Source organism: Cyprinodon tularosa, unplaced genomic scaffold (genome assembly GCF_016077235.1).
Source record: "Cyprinodon tularosa strain WSP-4 unplaced genomic scaffold, ASM1607723v1 ctg1484, whole genome shotgun sequence".
In the NCBI taxonomy this organism is placed as follows: domain Eukaryota; kingdom Metazoa; phylum Chordata; class Actinopteri; order Cyprinodontiformes; family Cyprinodontidae; genus Cyprinodon; species Cyprinodon tularosa.
In genome coordinates this window covers 649-18,048 of record NW_024038314.1, presented here as the reverse complement: position 1 = coordinate 18,048, position 17,400 = coordinate 649, and the positions used below count along the sequence as shown (strand labels likewise).

The following is a 17,400-nucleotide window of genomic DNA, read 5'->3' as shown; positions in this document are numbered from 1 at the left end:
GACTGGATGTAGAGAACAGACTGGATGTAGAGAACAGACTGGATGTAGAGAACAGACTGGATGCAGAGAACAGACTGGATGTAGAGAACAGACTGGATGCAGAGAACAGACTGGATGTAGAGAACAGACTGGATGTAGAGAACAGACTGGATGTAGAGAACAGACTGGATGTAGAGAACAGACTGGATGTAGAGAACAGACTGGATGTAGAGAACAGACTGGATGTAGAGAACAGACTGGATGTAGAGAACAGACTGGGTGTAGAGAACAGACTGGATGTAGAGAACAGACTGGATGTAGAGAACAGACTGGATGTAGAGAACAGACTGGATGTAGAGAACAGCCTGGATGTAGAGAACAGTCTGGATGTAGAGAACAGACTGGATGCAGAGAACAGACTGGATGTAGAGAACAGACTGGATGTAGAGAACAGACTGGATGCAGAGAACAGACTGGATGTAGGGAACAGACTGGATGTAGAGAACAGACTGGATGTAGAGAACAGACTGGATGTAGAGAACAGACTGGATGTAGGGAACAGACTGGATGCAGAGAACAGACTGGATGTAGAGAACAGACTGGATGTAGAGAACAGACTGGATGTAGAGAACAGACTGGATGCAGAGAACAGACTGGATGTAGAGAACAGACTGGATGCAGAGAACAGACTGGATGCAGGGAACAGACTGGATGTAGAGAACAGACTGGATGTAGAGAACAGACTGGATGTAGAGAACAGACTGGATGTAAGGAACAGACTGGATGTAGAGAACAGACTGGATGTAGAGAACAGACTGGATGTAGAGAACAGACTGGATGTAGAGAACAGTCTGGATGTAGAGAACAGACTGGATGTAGAGAACAGACTGGATGTAGAGAACAGACTGGATGTAGAGAACAGTCTGGATGCAGAGAACAGACTGGATGTAGAGAACAGACTGGATGTAGAGAACAGACTGGACATAGAGAACACCCTCTATGCAGAGAACAGTCTGGATGTAGAGAACAGACTGGATGTAGAGAACAGACTGGATGTAGAGAACAGACTGGATGCAGAGAACAGACTGGATGTAGAGAACAGACTGGATGTAGAGAACAGACTGGATGCAGAGAACAGACTGGATGTAGAGAACAGACTGGATGTAGAGAACAGACTGGATGCAGAGAACAGACTGGATGTAGAGAACAGACTGGATGTAGAGAACAGACTGGATGTAGAGAACAGACTGGATGCAGAGAACAGACTGGATGTAGGGAACAGACTGGATGTAGAGAACAGACTGGATGCAGAGAACAGACTGGATGTAGAGAACAGACTGGATGTAGAGAACAGACTGGATGTAGAGAACAGACTGGATGTAGAGAACAGACTGGATGTAGAGAACAGACTGGATGTAGAGAACAGACTGGATGTAGAGAACAGACTGGATGTAGAGAACAGACTGGATGTAGAGAACAGACTGGATGTAGGGAACAGACTGGATGTAGAGAACAGACTGGATGTAGAGAACAGACTGGATGTAGGGAACAGACTGGATGTAGAGAACAGACTGGATGTAGAGAACAGACTGGATGTAGAGAACAGACTGGATGTAGAGAACAGACTGGATGTAGAGAACAGACTGGATGTAGAGAACAGACTGGATGTAGAGAACAGACTGGATGTAGAGAACAGACTGGATGTAGAGAACAGTCTGGATGCAGAGAACAGACTGGATGTAGAGAACAGACTGGATGTAGAGAACAGACTGGATGTAGAGAACAGACTGGATGTAGAGAACAGACTGGATGTAGAGAACAGACTGGATGTAGAGAACAGACTGGATGTAGAGAACAGACTGGATGTAGAGAACAGACTGGATGTAGAGAACAGACTGGATGCAGAGAACAGACTGGATGCAGAGAACAGACTGGATGTAGAGAACAGACTGGATGTAGAGAACAGACTGGATGTAGAGAACAGACTGGATGTAGAGAACAGACTGGATGTAGAGAACAGACTGGATGCAGAGAACAGACTGGATGTAGAGAACAGACTGGATGTAGAGAACAGACTGGATGTAGAGAACAGACTGGATGTAGAGAACAGACTGGATGTAGGGAACAGACTGGATGTAGAGAACAGACTGGATGTAGAGAACAGTCTGTGTTGGAGCCGTTTTGCATCTCTTTTATTTTTTTTTTTTATTATTTATTTTTTCTTTTTCCCTGAATTTATTATGAACTTATTCGCATTCTAATTCTCCTGATTTAGTTTTGAATCTTTAGTTGGAAATATGTCTGTTTTTCTTTCTGATTTGTTTATTTGCTCTCTTCCTGTCTGTGGGCGTAACGTTGAGCTGATTTGATTAATAGGTGCTGTCACCTGCCGCTCAGGTAGAGTGGAAGGGACAAACAGTTTTTCAACCGCGTGATGCGGGAGCGCTTTTGTTTTGTACGTTAGTGAAAGAAAAATAAATGCCTCTATTTTTGGAAGACGCGCGTTGGATCTGATCTATATTTCCACTCTGAAGCGGTGGCTCCGAAGTTGCCACTACATTAAGTTGAAAAACTGTCCCGAAGCGTCGGATATTGCCTGATTGTGGATTAACGTTTCCAATTGTGGATTACTTCAAGATGTGTGTGGACTTGACGCTACCTGCAATACGTCTCAGCTGTTGTGTGAGTAACCTGGCGGCTTATTGTTCTTCGACCCAGGTGAGCAAACATTTGGAGAGACTGGAATAGTTTGGATGGCCAATAACGTTAACAGCGCAATCGCTCATCTAACGTGACTGTTGCTGAACTGAATGATTATTGGAAGCGGACACTTTTAATGTCGCTTGACGATGTTAATACGATCAAATAGACTGTTTGTGGACGTTATTTGAACCGCTGACTAAAAGGAAACCAACGGGCCTCCAATAAAAAAGAACTAAGTTTAAGCGCTTGGATGCGCGCAAATGAAACTAAATGAATGCGCGTAATAAACGGAACTGAACTGTTGAATACTGACGTTGTTTTGGAAAGACACGAAACGAATTTAAACGAACTACTTAAAATAAACTGAGATCATGTCTGATGAAGAAGGCCAGAATGAGGTCAGAGGCTTGGAAGAGCAAGGCTATAAAAGCGAGCTGTCTTTCAAAGCGCTCAGCGCAACCCGACGTGGTAAACTTGGACAATGCACTCGCAAAATGAATGAGATCAAAGCTATAATGTGTGAGAATGTTGATGTTGAGGATGTGAAACGGGAAGTGGCTGCGTTCCACACAATATTGAATGATTTTAAGTTCTGTCATGAGTCTACTCAAGCTCTGTTGTCTGATGATGTGAGAGAGAGTGAAAATCTTGATTGGTATGAACCTAGAATGGCTAGATACAATGAATTCCTTGTTAATGTTGATGAATGGTTGAAACAACAAAACATAGATCCACAGACTCTAGTTGATGTGACTGACAGTGCGTCCAGAGTATCTAAGACTGCATCAAAGACTTCCAAAATATCCTCCACAGTTTCATCTATTCGCGTTCAGATAGTAGTTGACAAAGCTGGTTTATTGGCTAAAGCTAAAGTTTTAAAGGAGAAGCACGAAATAGAACTGGAAAAGGTGAAGTTACAAGCAAAATTGGAAACACTTCAATTACAAGAAGATCTTGCTATTTCACACAGTAAATTAAAGGTGTTAGAGGAACTTGATCCAAGCCAAGAAACAAAGCCACAATATGAAACAGAGGATGATATGAATGCATATCTGGAAGGATATTTGCAAAGTCACAAGACCAAAACTGTTGAAGTGAAATCCAGTGAAAGCAGCAGAATTGAGTCTATTCTGTCTCCCCCTCACTTCGTTGAACTAGGAGCAGTACCTAAGACCCCATTACAGAAAACCCTGCGTGAACATCAAATGTCTGAACCACCGGTAACAGCAGCACCCGCAAAACAAAAAATTAAACCAAATTCATCTAAGGTCACCATGACAGATGTACAAACAAGAAAGGAATCTACTCCTGGAAGGGACCAGTCTGAACATTCAAATATTTCAATACAAAGACAGTCAGACCTGACAAATCTGCTTGTTTCAGTTGTATCTCAAACATCACTCCCTAAAAAAGAAGTTCCTGTTTTCAGTGGTGACCCTTTAGAGTTCCAGCTCTTTATGCAGGCATTCAGGCACAATATAGAAGACAAGACTGACAGTAATGAGGACCGACTGTATTTCCTTGAACAGTTTACAGCGGGCCAACCAAAAGAACTTGTCAGAAGCTGTTTACATCTGGATACTACAGCTGGTTTTATTGAAGCAAAGCGTTTACTGAAACATCATTTTGGAAATGAGTTTAAAATCGCATCAGCTTATATGAATAAGGCCTTGACCTGGGCTACAATAAGACCAGATGATGTTAAAGCACTGCATAGTTATGGACTGTATTTAAGAAGTTGCAAGAATGCTGTGCAATCTTTTCAGTATATGTCAGAACTTGATTTACCATCAAACATGAAATTAATAGTGTCAAAACTTCCGTACAAGCTCAGAGAAAAATGGAGATCTGTTGTATGTGACATTATGGAGCAAACACAGCAGAGACCCAAATTCTGTGATCTTGTTAAGTTCATCGAAAAGCAGGTAAAAATATTGCAAGACCCTGTGTTTGGTGACATTCAAGACGTCACTAAAATCAGCCAACCAAGACGGATGGTAGCAGATCTGCCACATGTAAAATCTGGTGCAAAGAAAAGTTTTGCTACCACAGTCTCCCCAGTCGTTTGTGTTGCTGACCCTAACAGAACTTATCCTGTAAAAATGGAAAATGGAATTAAAGGCCCTACAGCCGATATGAATGATGCATTTCTTAGACCATGCACCTACTGTAAAGGAAATCATGCTTTGGAAACATGTCAGAAAATAACAAAGATCCTTCATCAACAGAAAGTTGATTTTCTGAAGAAAAATGGTTTCTGCTTTGCGTGTTTGATTAAAGGCCATTTAAGTAAATCATGTAAAAACCGTTTGATATGCCGCTCATGTGGTAAGAGGCACCCCACCATCTTGCACATAGCAAACAGTCCTCCAGATGGCGCTGTAGGAAATGTGACTGTCTCTTCAGTGGCCAAGAAAGATGCCAGCAGTGGCACAGACTCAATCATCCTGGGCATGGCATCTACAGTCCAAACAGGGGCCGGTACCATTGACCACAAATTGCCTATCGTGCCTGTAAAGGTAAAAACAGCCAAGGGAACTCATGTTGTTGAAACGTATGCTTTTCTGGATTCGGGAAGTTCCGCAACATTCTGTACAGAGACGCTCATGGAGCAACTGTCCATAAGAGGAAGGAAAACGGACATCTTACTTCGAACCATGGGTCAAGAAAAGCCTGTGCAGACCTACAAGGTGAGTGGAATCCAAGTATGTAGCCTAGATGGTGATGACTTCATAGAGCTTCCGGAGGTATTTACACAACCCGCCATACCTGTTAACGGAGGGAACATCACACGTGAGGAAGAGCTCAAACAATGGCCTTACCTTCAAGCAGTCCAGTTGAAGTCCATCAGTGCTGACGTTAGTCTGCTGATTGGAGTGAACGTTCCCAAAGCCTTAGAACCGCTGAAGGTCATTAACAGCCAAGACAGGGGGCCGTACGCTGTCCTAACACACCTGGGTTGGATAGTGAATGGACCTCTGGGTACTAGCCCACCCTTAGACCAACATGGCCGACCACAGATAACATCCAACAGAATATCAGTGGCTCGTCTGGAAGAACTCTTGGTCCGACAATACAATCAAGATTTCTCAGAATTGGCGCACCAAGAGAAAGCAGAACACTCTGTTGAAGATAAAAGATTTCTTAAAATAATGAATGAATCCATCACAAAGAAAGAAGGTCACTATGAATTACGACTGCCGTTCCGCAGAGATGACCTTCACCTGCCGAACAATAGGAAAATGGCTGAACAAAGAGCTCTAGGTCTCAAGAGAAGACTAGAGAAAGACCAGTCATTTAAAAATGATTACCTCAACTTCATGAATGATGTTTTCAATAAAGGGTTTGCAGAAATGGTACCTGAAGAACAGCTCCTCCGGATGGATGGAAGACTTTGGTACATCCCACACCACGGGGTCTATCACAAACAGAAAAAATCTATCCGTGTGGTCTTCGACTGTACATCTTCATTTCAAGGTACGTCTTTGAACTCCGAGTTACTGCAAGGCCCAGACCTTACGAACTCCTTATTGGGTGTACTCCTTCGTTTCCGACAGGAATCAGTGGCAGTGATGGGGGACATAGAGGGAATGTTCCACCAAGTCAGAATTCCTGAAAATGATGTGGATTTTCTGAGATTTTTATGGTGGCCAGATGGTAACACTAACCAACCACTCAGAGAATTCAGAATGGTTGTGCATTTGTTCGGAGCAGTTTCCTCCCCAAGCTGCGCAAACTTTGCACTCCGACAGACAGCTGAGGATAATAAGAATAAAGCAGACACTTCCGTTCTTGCCACCATCAGACACAACTTTTATGTGGATGATTGTCTCAAATCAGTTCCAGATGCAAGCAAAGCCATCACTCTGGTCCATGACCTGAAGGCAGTATGCGCCACAGGTGGATTTAAGCTTACCAAATGGACTAGTAACAGCCGTGCTGTCCTAGCCTCATTACCCTCAGAGGAACGGGCCAAAGACATTAAGAACATTGACTTGGAGAGAGACAAACTTCCTGCGGAACGTGCCCTTGGCATGCGATGGGACATCGAATCTGACACATTCTTCTTTAATATCACTCTCAAAGAACAACCACATAATAGAAGAGGAATTCTGTCAGTGCTTAATTCAGTTTACGATCCCCTGGGATTCTTATCACCAGTTATGCTGTCTGGAAAAAAGATCCTTCAAGAGTTATGCAAGATGAATTGCGGATGGGATGAAGAAATCCCAACAGCTCTTGCATTTAAATGGAAGGAGTGGCTGAAAGAACTTCAGATGATTTCCAGCTTCAGAATTGGAAGATGCTACAAACCAGCTGGTTTTGAAATCACAAGCGCTCAACTGCACCATTTTTGCGATGCTAGTGAGAGTGGCTATGGGACAGTAAGTTACCTGCGACTGACCAGCAGATGTGGACCTCCTCACATTGCCTTTGTGATGGGGAAAGCAAGAGTGGCTCCTTTAAAGGTAGTGACTATTCCCAGACTGGAGCTGACATCAGCAGTTCTAGCTGCTCGGATAGATCAAATGCTGACGAAAGAACTGGAGTTTGAGATGATAGACTCTGTGTTTTGGACTGATAGCACATCTGTTCTCAAATACATCATAAGTGACACACAGAGATTCAAGACCTTTGTGGCTAACAGAGTAACAGTCATCAGAGACCTGACACAGAAGTCACAATGGCGTCATATTAGAACTGATCTTAATCCAGCGGACAAAGCATCCAGAGGAATGTGGGCAGAGACCTTTCTAAAAGGCACAAGTTGGATAGAAGCCCCAGACTTTCTGTTTGAATCCGAAGTAGCCTGGCCGAAGCTCATCATGGACCCTCTAGAGCTGTCTATCAGTGACCCAGAGGTAAAACAAGCTGCCATAACTCTTGCCACAGTAGCCTATAACAGTCCTCTAATTCGTTTCATAGAGTACTTCTCAGAATGGAACAAACTCCTCAGATCTGCAGCCTGGCTACTGAAGTTCAAGAAGCATCTGATCCAAAAGAGGAAGACAAGTGTCACATTAAATCTGTCAATAAAACCAGATCCTGCAGACCGACAGTTGTCAGTAAAAGATCTCAGCGCTGCTGAGGAGGCTCTTACGTCTTTCATTCAACATCACTCTTTTGGAGACGAAGTATATGCTTTACAGAAGGGCCAAGCTGTGAAGAGAAGCAGTCGACTCTACAAGTTGGATCCTGTTCTTCAGAATGGAATTCTGAGAGTTGGTGGCAGGCTGAGCAGACTGGCTATGCCTGAAGAGATCAAGCACCCGGCCATCTTGCCTAATGACAGCCATCTGTCAACTTTACTGTTGCGCCACACTCACAAATTAGTAGGACATTGTGGAAAGAATCAAATGCTCTCGAAACTAAGAACAAAATACTGGATCCCAAAAGCCAATTCGTCAGCCAGGAGAATAACCCGTGACTGCACACTCTGCAAACGATGGCATGGAGCAGCTATGAAGCAGAAGATGGCGGACTTGCCTTTGGTGCGAGTAACCCCAGATCTGCCCCCCTTTACTCACACGGGCTTGGACTACTTTGGGCCCATAGAAGTTAAGAGGGGCCGTAGTCGAGTGAAGAGGTACGGCGCCCTGTTTACATGTCTTGCCAGCAGAGCTGTACACTTAGAGATGGCCTACTCCCTTAATACAGATTCCTGTATTTCAGTCATCCGCAGATTTGTCTGCAGACGAGGCCAAGTAAAAGAGATTCTGTCTGACAATGGAACCAATTTCGTGGGAACAGAGCGGGAACTGAGGGAAGCTCTGGCTCAGCTGGACCATAGTAAAATACAGAATCAGATGCATACAGAAGGAATCAAATGGACATTCAACCCACCTTACGGCTCTCATCACGGAGGTGTGTGGGAGCGCCTCATACGGATCATCAAGAAAGCACTCTACTCTGTGATCAAAGAACAGACCTTGGACGACGAATGTCTTCAAACCACCCTCTGTGAAGTGGAGGCTATTCTCAATGCACGTCCAATAACAATAACATCTGGAGATCCGACAGATCCTGAACCTCTTACTCCGAACCATCTACTACTGCTTAAAGCAAAGCCCATCCTTCCACCGGGGCTCTTTAACAAGCAGGACTGCTATGCTAGGAGAAGATGGAAGCAGGTTCAGTTCCTCTCAGATCTCTTCTGGAAGAGATGGACACGTGAATACCTCTCACTGATGCAGGAGAGACAAAGATGGAACGAAGTAAAAAGAAATCTTAAATCTGATGACGTCGTCCTCATCATTGATGACACATCACCCCGAAATTCCTGGCCGATGGGACGTGTAATAGAAACTTTCCCTGATGCAAAAGGATTCGTACGTCGTGTCAAAGTCAAGACTCAGACTGGTGTTCTAGAAAGGCCAATCACAAAGCTTTGCCTCCTCAGAGACATGGCCTGACTGACCGTTCCTTATTGACCAGAACACTCATACACTTTACTGACCATAGAATAGTTTATTGAATTAAGCTTTCATGTTTTCTATGTAATATGTAAAGGTATTGATTGAGTAAATGGCCGGATATGCGAAAAAAATTGAACCGCTTTTGAATATCTGAAAATATGACTAAAAACAGTCTGACTATGGTGTTTACTGTATGTTGTCTTATGGACTAAATGAACGTAATTCTTGATTTTTTTGGAAATCCCTTGATTTTCTTTTGAAAGGACTACTTTTTATTTATGAATGATTTATTTATGAATGATTTATTTATGAATGATTTATGAATACATAAAGGGACTTAATGTGAAAAAAAGGACAAAAAAGAAAAGGAATGTGAAAGACTTTATTTGAATGCTCTTTTGAAATGCACGGTTCCTTGTGAATGTATGTGTTTAATTGCCATAGTATGATCAATTAGGGGCCGGAATGTTGGAGCCGTTTTGCATCTCTTTTATTTATTTTTTTTTATTTTTTATTTTTTCTTTTTCCCTGAATTTATTATGAACTTATTCGCATTCTAATTCTCCTGATTTAGTTTTGAATCTTTAGTTGGAAATATGTCTGTTTTCTTTCTGATTTGTTTATTTGCTCTCTTCCTGTCTGTGGGCGTAACGTTGAGCTGATTTGATTAATAGGTGCTGTCACCTGCCGCTCAGGTAGAGTGGAAGGGACAAACAGTTTTTCAACCGCGTGATGCGGGAGCGCTTTTGTTTTGTACGTTAGTGAAAGAAAAATAAATGCCTCTATTTTTGGAAGACGCGCGTTGGATCTGATCTATATTTCCACTCTGAAGCGGTGGCTCCGAAGTTGCCACTACAGTCTGGATGCAGAGAACAGACTGGATGTAGAGAACAGACTGGATGTAGAGAACAGACTGGATGTAGAGAACAGACTGGATGTAGAGAACAGACTGGATGTAGAGAACAGACTGGATGTAGAGAACAGACTGGATGTAGAGAACAGACTGGATGTAGAGAACAGACTGGATGTAGAGAACAGACTGGATGTAGAGAACAGACTGGATGTAGAGAACAGACTGGATGTAGAGAACAGACTGGATGTAGAGAACAGACTGGATGTAGAGAACAGACTGGATGTAGAGAACAGACTGGATGTAGAGAACAGACTGGATGTAGAGAACAGACTGGATGTAGAGAACAGACTGGATGTAGAGAACAGACTGGATGTAGAGAACAGACTGGATGTAGAGAACAGACTGGATGTAGAGAACAGACTGGATGCAGAGAACAGACTGGATGTAGAGAACAGACTGGATGTAGAGAACAGACTGGATGTAGAGAACAGACTGGATGCAGAGAACAGACTGGATGTAGAGAACAGACTGGATGTAGAGAACAGACTGGATGTAGAGAACAGACTGGATGTAGAGAACAGACTGGATGTAGAGAACAGACTGGATGTAGAGAACAGACTGGATGTAGAGAACAGACTGGATGCAGAGAACAGACTGGATGTAGAGAACAGACTGGATGTAGAGAACAGACTGGATGTAGAGAACAGACTGGATGTAGAGAACAGACTGGATGTAGAGAACAGACTGGATGCAGAGAACAGACTGGATGCAGAGAACAGACTGGATGTAGAGAACAGACTGGATGTAGAGAACTCAGAAGAGCTGCAGTTTTATCTAAACAGGTTGCTGACAGGTGACTGATCTAAAACACGACCATCTAAGCACAATGATGTAAAGCACGACGATCTACAGCGCGACAATCTAAAGCACGACCATCCAAAGCACGACGGTCTAAAGCACGCGATCCAGGTTACAGCTCCACTTCCTTGAAGGCTGAAAAAAAGTCATTAGGGGGAATTTTTTTTTTTTGCCATTGGCCCCTTGATTTTCCGTTATTCCATCATGTTCTACTCTCCCATCTGAGTTTAGTGTCATTTGGAGCCGTTCTGAAGATATTCCGTTAGGTTATATCCAGTGACGTCTTCCTATGGGCAACGACTTGAAGGCACAAACTAAACTGTTCATCATTTATTCTTTATGGAACGCCAGCATTCAGAACATGGAGGCCAATCACTGGCCCCCAGACATCCGCCGTTAGATTTTGTATATTTCTATTTTTTTAAAACAAAGCGTGTATGAGGAAACCACCCCGACCCGCTGCGCCGGTTCTGTTAATGGACCCAAAGCCTCGCTGACATGAGGCTCTTTGATCACTCATACCAATCCCCCTGTAGAGGCAATGGGCTAAGTTGTTCTTCCTTATATTGGTGGTGATGATGATGATGATGATGATGATGATGGAGGTGATGATGGTGATGATGATGATGCTGCTGCTGATGATGATGATGATGATGATGGTGGTGATTGGCTTCCCTCTTCTCCCAGACTAGCAGATAACCACGAGCAGAGTGAGAGTCTTATTCCACTACACACCGTTTCACCTCATGACTGATGCTCCTTCCTCAAGGTGAGTGTTTCCTCCGTGGGGGGGGGGGGGTTATTATATCTGCATCACAGAGAAGCAGATTTAAGATTCTTTGAACTCCTAGTTGGACGGTTAGAGTGGGGGTGAATACTTGAATCTTTATGTGATCCTTTATTCTGAAATGCTTGAGATCTTTTCTTGTCCTGCAGGTGTCCGGTATAGAAACTGCTCGGCCGAAGATCACCCCAGTGCCACCACCCATTAATTTATTCATCTTCTCCCTGTCGGTTTTTTTTTTTGTTTTTTTGTTCTGTGTGGAGAATGACCTTCATTTTCTGCCTTAACAAACAATTAGAAGAAAAACCGCTAAACTTTTCCTTATGATCAGGGTCATCCAAGGCTTTGGGTCTGTTTGCTCCTTTGCTGTTTTGTACCTTTCCTGGGTCACACGCTGATGTACCCGTTACATACCTCTGTTGGGTCTCACTGATGCGCATCTGTTGGGTCTCACTGACTTATCTCTGTTGGGTCTCGCTGATAAATCCTCTGTTGGGTCTCACTGACGTACCTCTGTTGGGTCTTACTGACGTATCTCTGTTGGGTCTCGCTGATAAATCCTCTGTTGGGTCTCACTGACGTACCTCTGTTGGGTCTTACTGACGTATCTCTGTTGGGTCTTACTGACGTATCTCTGTTGGGTCTTACTGACGTATCTTTGTTGGGTCTCGCTGATAAATCCTCTGTTGGGTCTCACTGACGTACCTCTGTTGGGTCTTACTGACGTATCTCTGTTGGGTCTTACTGACGTACCTCTGTTGGGTCTCACTGACGTACCTCTGTTGGGTCTTACTGACGTATCTCTGTTGGGTCTTACTGACGTATCTCTGTTGGGTCTTACTGACGTATCTTTGTTGGGTCTCGCTGATAAATCCTCTGTTGGGTCTCACTGACGTATCTCTGTTGGGTCTTACTGACGTATCTCTGTTGGGTCTCGCTGATAAATCCTCTGTTGGGTCTCACTGACGTACCTCTGTTGGGTCTTACTGACGTATCTCTGTTGGGTCGCGCTGATGTACTTCCGTTGGGTCTCTCTGATGTACCTCTGTTGGGTCTCACTGACGTACCCTCCATTGGGTCTCACTGACGTACCCTCCGTTGGGTCTCTCTGACGTATCTCTGTTGGGTCTCACTGATGTACCGTCCGTTGGGTCTCGCTGATAAATCCTCTGTTGGGTCTCACTGACGTACCTCTGTTGGGTCTCGCTTATGTACCTCTCTTGGGTCTCTCTGATGTACCTCTGTTGGGTCTCTCTGATGTACCTCCGTTGGGTCTCGCTGATATACTTCCGTTGGGTCTCTGTGACGTACCTCTGTTGGGTCTCTCTGATGTACCTCTGTTGGGTCTTACTGACGTATCTCTGTTGGGTCGCGCTGATGTACTTCCGTTGGGTCTCTCTGATGTACCTCTGTTGGGTCTCTCTGACGTACCTCCGTTGGGTCTCTCTGACGTACCTCCGTTGGGTCTCTCTGACGTACCTCCGTTGGGTCTCTCTGACGTACCTCTGAGGCTTCTCTCGCTCTCATACCTCTGTATTAGTTTTTCTACATCGTTTTTTTTATCCGGGTGGAGATCAGTGATCATAAAAAGGCTCGTATCTCACATTTAATAACACTTGGTTCCATATTATTACTTAATACCTCATGCTGGTCAAGCTCTTTGTGTACCAGATCAATCCAAGAAACAAGAGCAACCTGGAACAGCGTGAGAGTTAATTAAAGATCTGCTCTTTAAATTCTGGATGGAGGATCAGGAAGTTCTGCATTAAATTACCCAAACTGCAAAGGAACAAACTGGCCTGGATGCCCTGGTTGCTGCGTAATCTGGGCCATAACCCTAATTTCTCAGGCAGCAGTGCTGCTGCATAAAATCTGTCAGATTTCTGTAATTCCCCATAATGCTGTTCTTCTGTTTCGGGATCTGTCCTCATTGTTCTTTTGTTAATTATTAAAACTATTTTTCTTGCCTTTCATAAAGGACCAAATCCCTTTAGCCAATCATGGCTGTGCTGGTGAGCGTTTCCATGGAGACAGCCTGCTGTCAGAAACTGACGGGGTTGAGGTTTTATTGATGTTGATCCTGAAAGCTGAAATCATCACGGCAGAGTCTGGGTTTGTTTTTTATCACACAAAGAACTTCTTCCTTCATGGAAACGCTACAGATGGAAGCAGTGGAATGTAGATCTTATTCCACTCATCCTGCTCTATGTCAGGTTTTATTACACTGCTGGTTAACTGGTGGCATGGAGAAGACCAGTCTGAGCTCTTTAAGACATTCTCCTCACTCCGCCAGCCTCCCCTTTGTCATGATTTCAGCTGAATGATTACGTTTTGTCTTCTATGGGTGGTGCTTGTGAAATCATGGGTGGGTTTTTCCTTTCTCAGATTCTTTGTCTTGTTTTCAGTCATTTATGAAGAAGGACAATCGAAAACAGGCTTAAAAAGACAATTTATCTCCTTTATCAGCCGGTTCTAATGGTTTCTAAGCTGTTTTCATACCTTTGTGCACTATTAAAACCCATCTTTTTAACAGCCAGAGTGATGGTGTGTTTTATTGAGTGTTTTCACAGCAGCATCTTAATGCTAGAGACACAAGAAACCACCCATTCCTACAATGTTAACCCTGCAGAATCCTTATGATTACAAGGAACACAATCCCGTCTGTTGAAGCAGCCTCAGCATTCGTTGTTCTGCGGTCTGTCTCCAGCTCATCTCGGTCTGTGAATGGTCACCGTGAGTGTGAGGTCTCCATTGATAGTGGGTTCCAGCCGGGGATCCAGACTGACCAATCACAGACTGACCAATCACAGACTGCTTCTGAAGCCGCTCCTTTGTTCTATTGGCTGTTGAGGGATGAATAGTCTTATCCATTGACCATAGCAGGTTTCCTCTCCATGTTTGGCCTCTGCTCTCTGCTGGGAGCACACACCTGATGGTGGCAGCATCATGCTGTGGGGTTCTTCAGAAAAAGTTCTTCATCTCTGAAGAAGATAAAGCTTTAAGATGCTCCAATCCCCCCACATTCCATCCCCTTGGTATGTGTGGATTGTCTGATTAATGGGTTCTGATTTCTACGGTGGCTGACAGGTGACTGACAGGTGGCTGACAGTTTGCTAATAGGTGACTGACAGGTTGCTGACAGGTGACTGACAGGTTGCTGACAGTTTGCTAATAGGTGACTGACAGGTGGCTGACAGGTGGCTGACAGGTTGCTGACAGTTTGCTAATAGGTGACTGACAGGTTGCTGACAGGTGACTGACAGGTGGCTGACAGCTGACTGACAGGTGGCTGACAGGTGGCTGACAGGTTGCTGACAGTTTGCTAATAGGTGACTGACAGGTTGCTGACAGGTGGCTGACAGCTGACTGACAGGTGGCTGACAGGTGGCTGACAGGTTGCTGACAGTTTGCTAATAGGTGACTGACAGGTTGCTGACAGGTGACTGACAGGTGGCTGACAGCTGACTGACAGGTGGCTGACAGGTGGCTGACAGGTTGCTGACAGTTTGCTAATAGGTGACTGACAGGTGGCTGACAGGTTGCTGACAGGTTGCTGACAGGTGGCTGACAGGTGGCTGACAGGTGGCTGACAGGTTGCTGACAGTTTGCTAATAGGTGACTGACAGGTTGCTGACAGGTGACTGACAGGTGGCTGACAGCTGACTGACAGGTGGCTGACAGGTGGCTGACAGGTTGCTGACAGTTTGCTAATAGGTGACTGACAGGTGGCTGACAGGTTGCTGACAGGTGGCTGACAGGTTGCTGACAGGTGGCTGACAGGTGACTGACAGGTGGCTGACAGGTGGCTGACAGGTTGCTGACAGGTGGCTGACAGGTTGCTGACAGGTGGCTGACAGGTTGCTGACAGGTGACTGACAGGTTGCTGACAGGTGACTGACAGGTGACTGACAGGTTGCTGACAGGTTGCTGACAGTTTGCTAATAGGTGACTGACAGGTGGCTGACAGGTTGCTGACAGGTTGCTGACAGGTGACTGACAGGTGACTGACAGGTTGCTGACAGGTTGCTGACAGTTTGCTAATAGGTGACTGACAGGTGGCTGACAGTTTGCTAATAGGTGACTGACAGGTTGCTGACAGTTTGCTATTAGGTGACTGACAGGTTGCTGACAGGTTGCTGACAGCTTGCTAATAGGTGACTGACAGGTGGCTGACAGGTGGCTGACAGTTTGCTATTAGGTGACTGACAGGTTGCTGACAGGTTACTGAGAGGTTCAAACAAAGTAAACCACAAAACAAGCTGCAACACGTTTGATGCAAACTCCAAAACACACAAACCAGATGTGGGCGAAATCTGGGCGTCTCCAGACCACCTTCTCCAGAAGCACCATGAAGAGCGTTCTGATCCCCCCATCCTCCCCACCTTCTCCAGAAGCACCATAGAGAGCGTTCTGACCCCCCCATCCTCCCCACCTTCTCCAGAAGCACCATGAAGAGCGTTCTGATCCCCCCACCCCCCCACCTTCTCCAGAAGCACCATAGAGAGCGTTCTGACCCCCCCATCCTCCCCACCTTCTCCAGAAGCACCATGAAGAGCGTTCTGACCCCCCCCCATCCTCCCCACCTTCTCCAGAAGCACCATAGAGAGCGTTCTGACCCCCCCATCCTCCCCACCTTCTCCAGAAGCACCATAGAGAGCGTTCTGACCCCCCCATCCTCCCCACCTTCTCCAGAAGCACCATAGAGAGCGTTCTGACCCCCCCATCCTCCCCACCTTCTCCAGAAGCACCATAGAGAGCGTTCTGACCCCCCCATCCTCCCCACCTTCTCCAGAAGCACCATAGAGAGCGTTCTGACCCCCCCATCCTCCCCACCTTCTCCAGAAGCACCATAGAGAGCGTTCTGACCCCCCCACCCCACCTCCTCCAGTAGCACCATAGAGAGCGTTCTGACCCCCCCACCCCATCCTCCCCACCTTCTCCAGTAGCACCATAGAGAGCGTTCTGACCCCCCCCACCCCATCCTCCCCACCTTCTCCAGAAGCACAATAGAGAGCGTTCTGACCCCCCCCACCCCATCCTCCCCACCTTCTCCAGTAGCACAATAGAGAGCGTTCTGACCCCCCCCACCCCATCCTCCCCACCTTCTCCAGAAGCACAATAGAGAGCGTTCTGACCCCCCCCACCCCATCCTCCCCACCTTCTCCAGAAGCACAATAGAGAGCGTTCTGACCCCCCCATCCTCCCCACCTTCTCCAGAAGCACAATAGAGAGCGTTCTGACCCCCCCACCCCATCCTCCCCACCTTCTCCAGTAGCACAATAGAGAGCGTTCTGACCCCCCCACCCCATCCTCCCCACCTTCTCCAGAAGCACAATAGAGAGCGTTCTGACCCCCCCCACCCCATCCTCCCCCACCTTCTCCAGTAGCACAATAGAGAGCGTTCTGACCCCCCCCACCCCATCCTCCCACCTTCTCCAGAAGCACAATAGAGAGCGTTCTGACCCCCCCCACCCCATCCTCCCACCTTCTCCAGAAGCACCATAGAGAGCGTTCTGACCCCCCCACCCCATCCTCCCCACCTTCTCCAGAAGCACAATAGAGAGCGTTCTGACCCCCCCCGACCCCATCCTCCCACCTTCTCCAGTATGCACAATAGAGAGCGTTCTGACCCCCCACCCCATCCTCCCCACCTTCTCCAGAAGCACAATAGAGAGCGTTCTGACCCCCCCACCCTCCCCACCTTCTCCAAAAGCACCATAGAGAGCGTTCTGACCCCCCCCATCCTCCCCACCTTCTCCAGAAGCACCATAGAGAGCGTTCTGACCCCCCATCCTCCCCACCTTCTC

At 45.9% G+C, this 17,400-nt stretch overlaps 1 protein-coding gene across 2 annotated transcripts in view; it reads left to right on the top strand.

Annotated features, from left to right (window-relative positions):
• Nucleotides 1–11,593, top strand: part of LOC119779497 (solute carrier family 35 member F5-like) — a 30,647-nt gene extending 19,054 nt beyond the window's left edge. For both annotated transcript variants that reach the window (XM_038279152.1, XM_038279151.1), the window contains exon 14: nt 11,497–11,593. In XM_038279152.1, the coding sequence (XP_038135080.1) occupies nt 11,497–11,563 (67 nt within the window). In that variant the 3' untranslated portion in view covers nt 11,564–11,593. The remainder of the gene's footprint in view (nt 1–11,496) is intronic.
• The last annotated feature ends 5,807 nt before the right edge of the window (nt 11,594–17,400 follow it).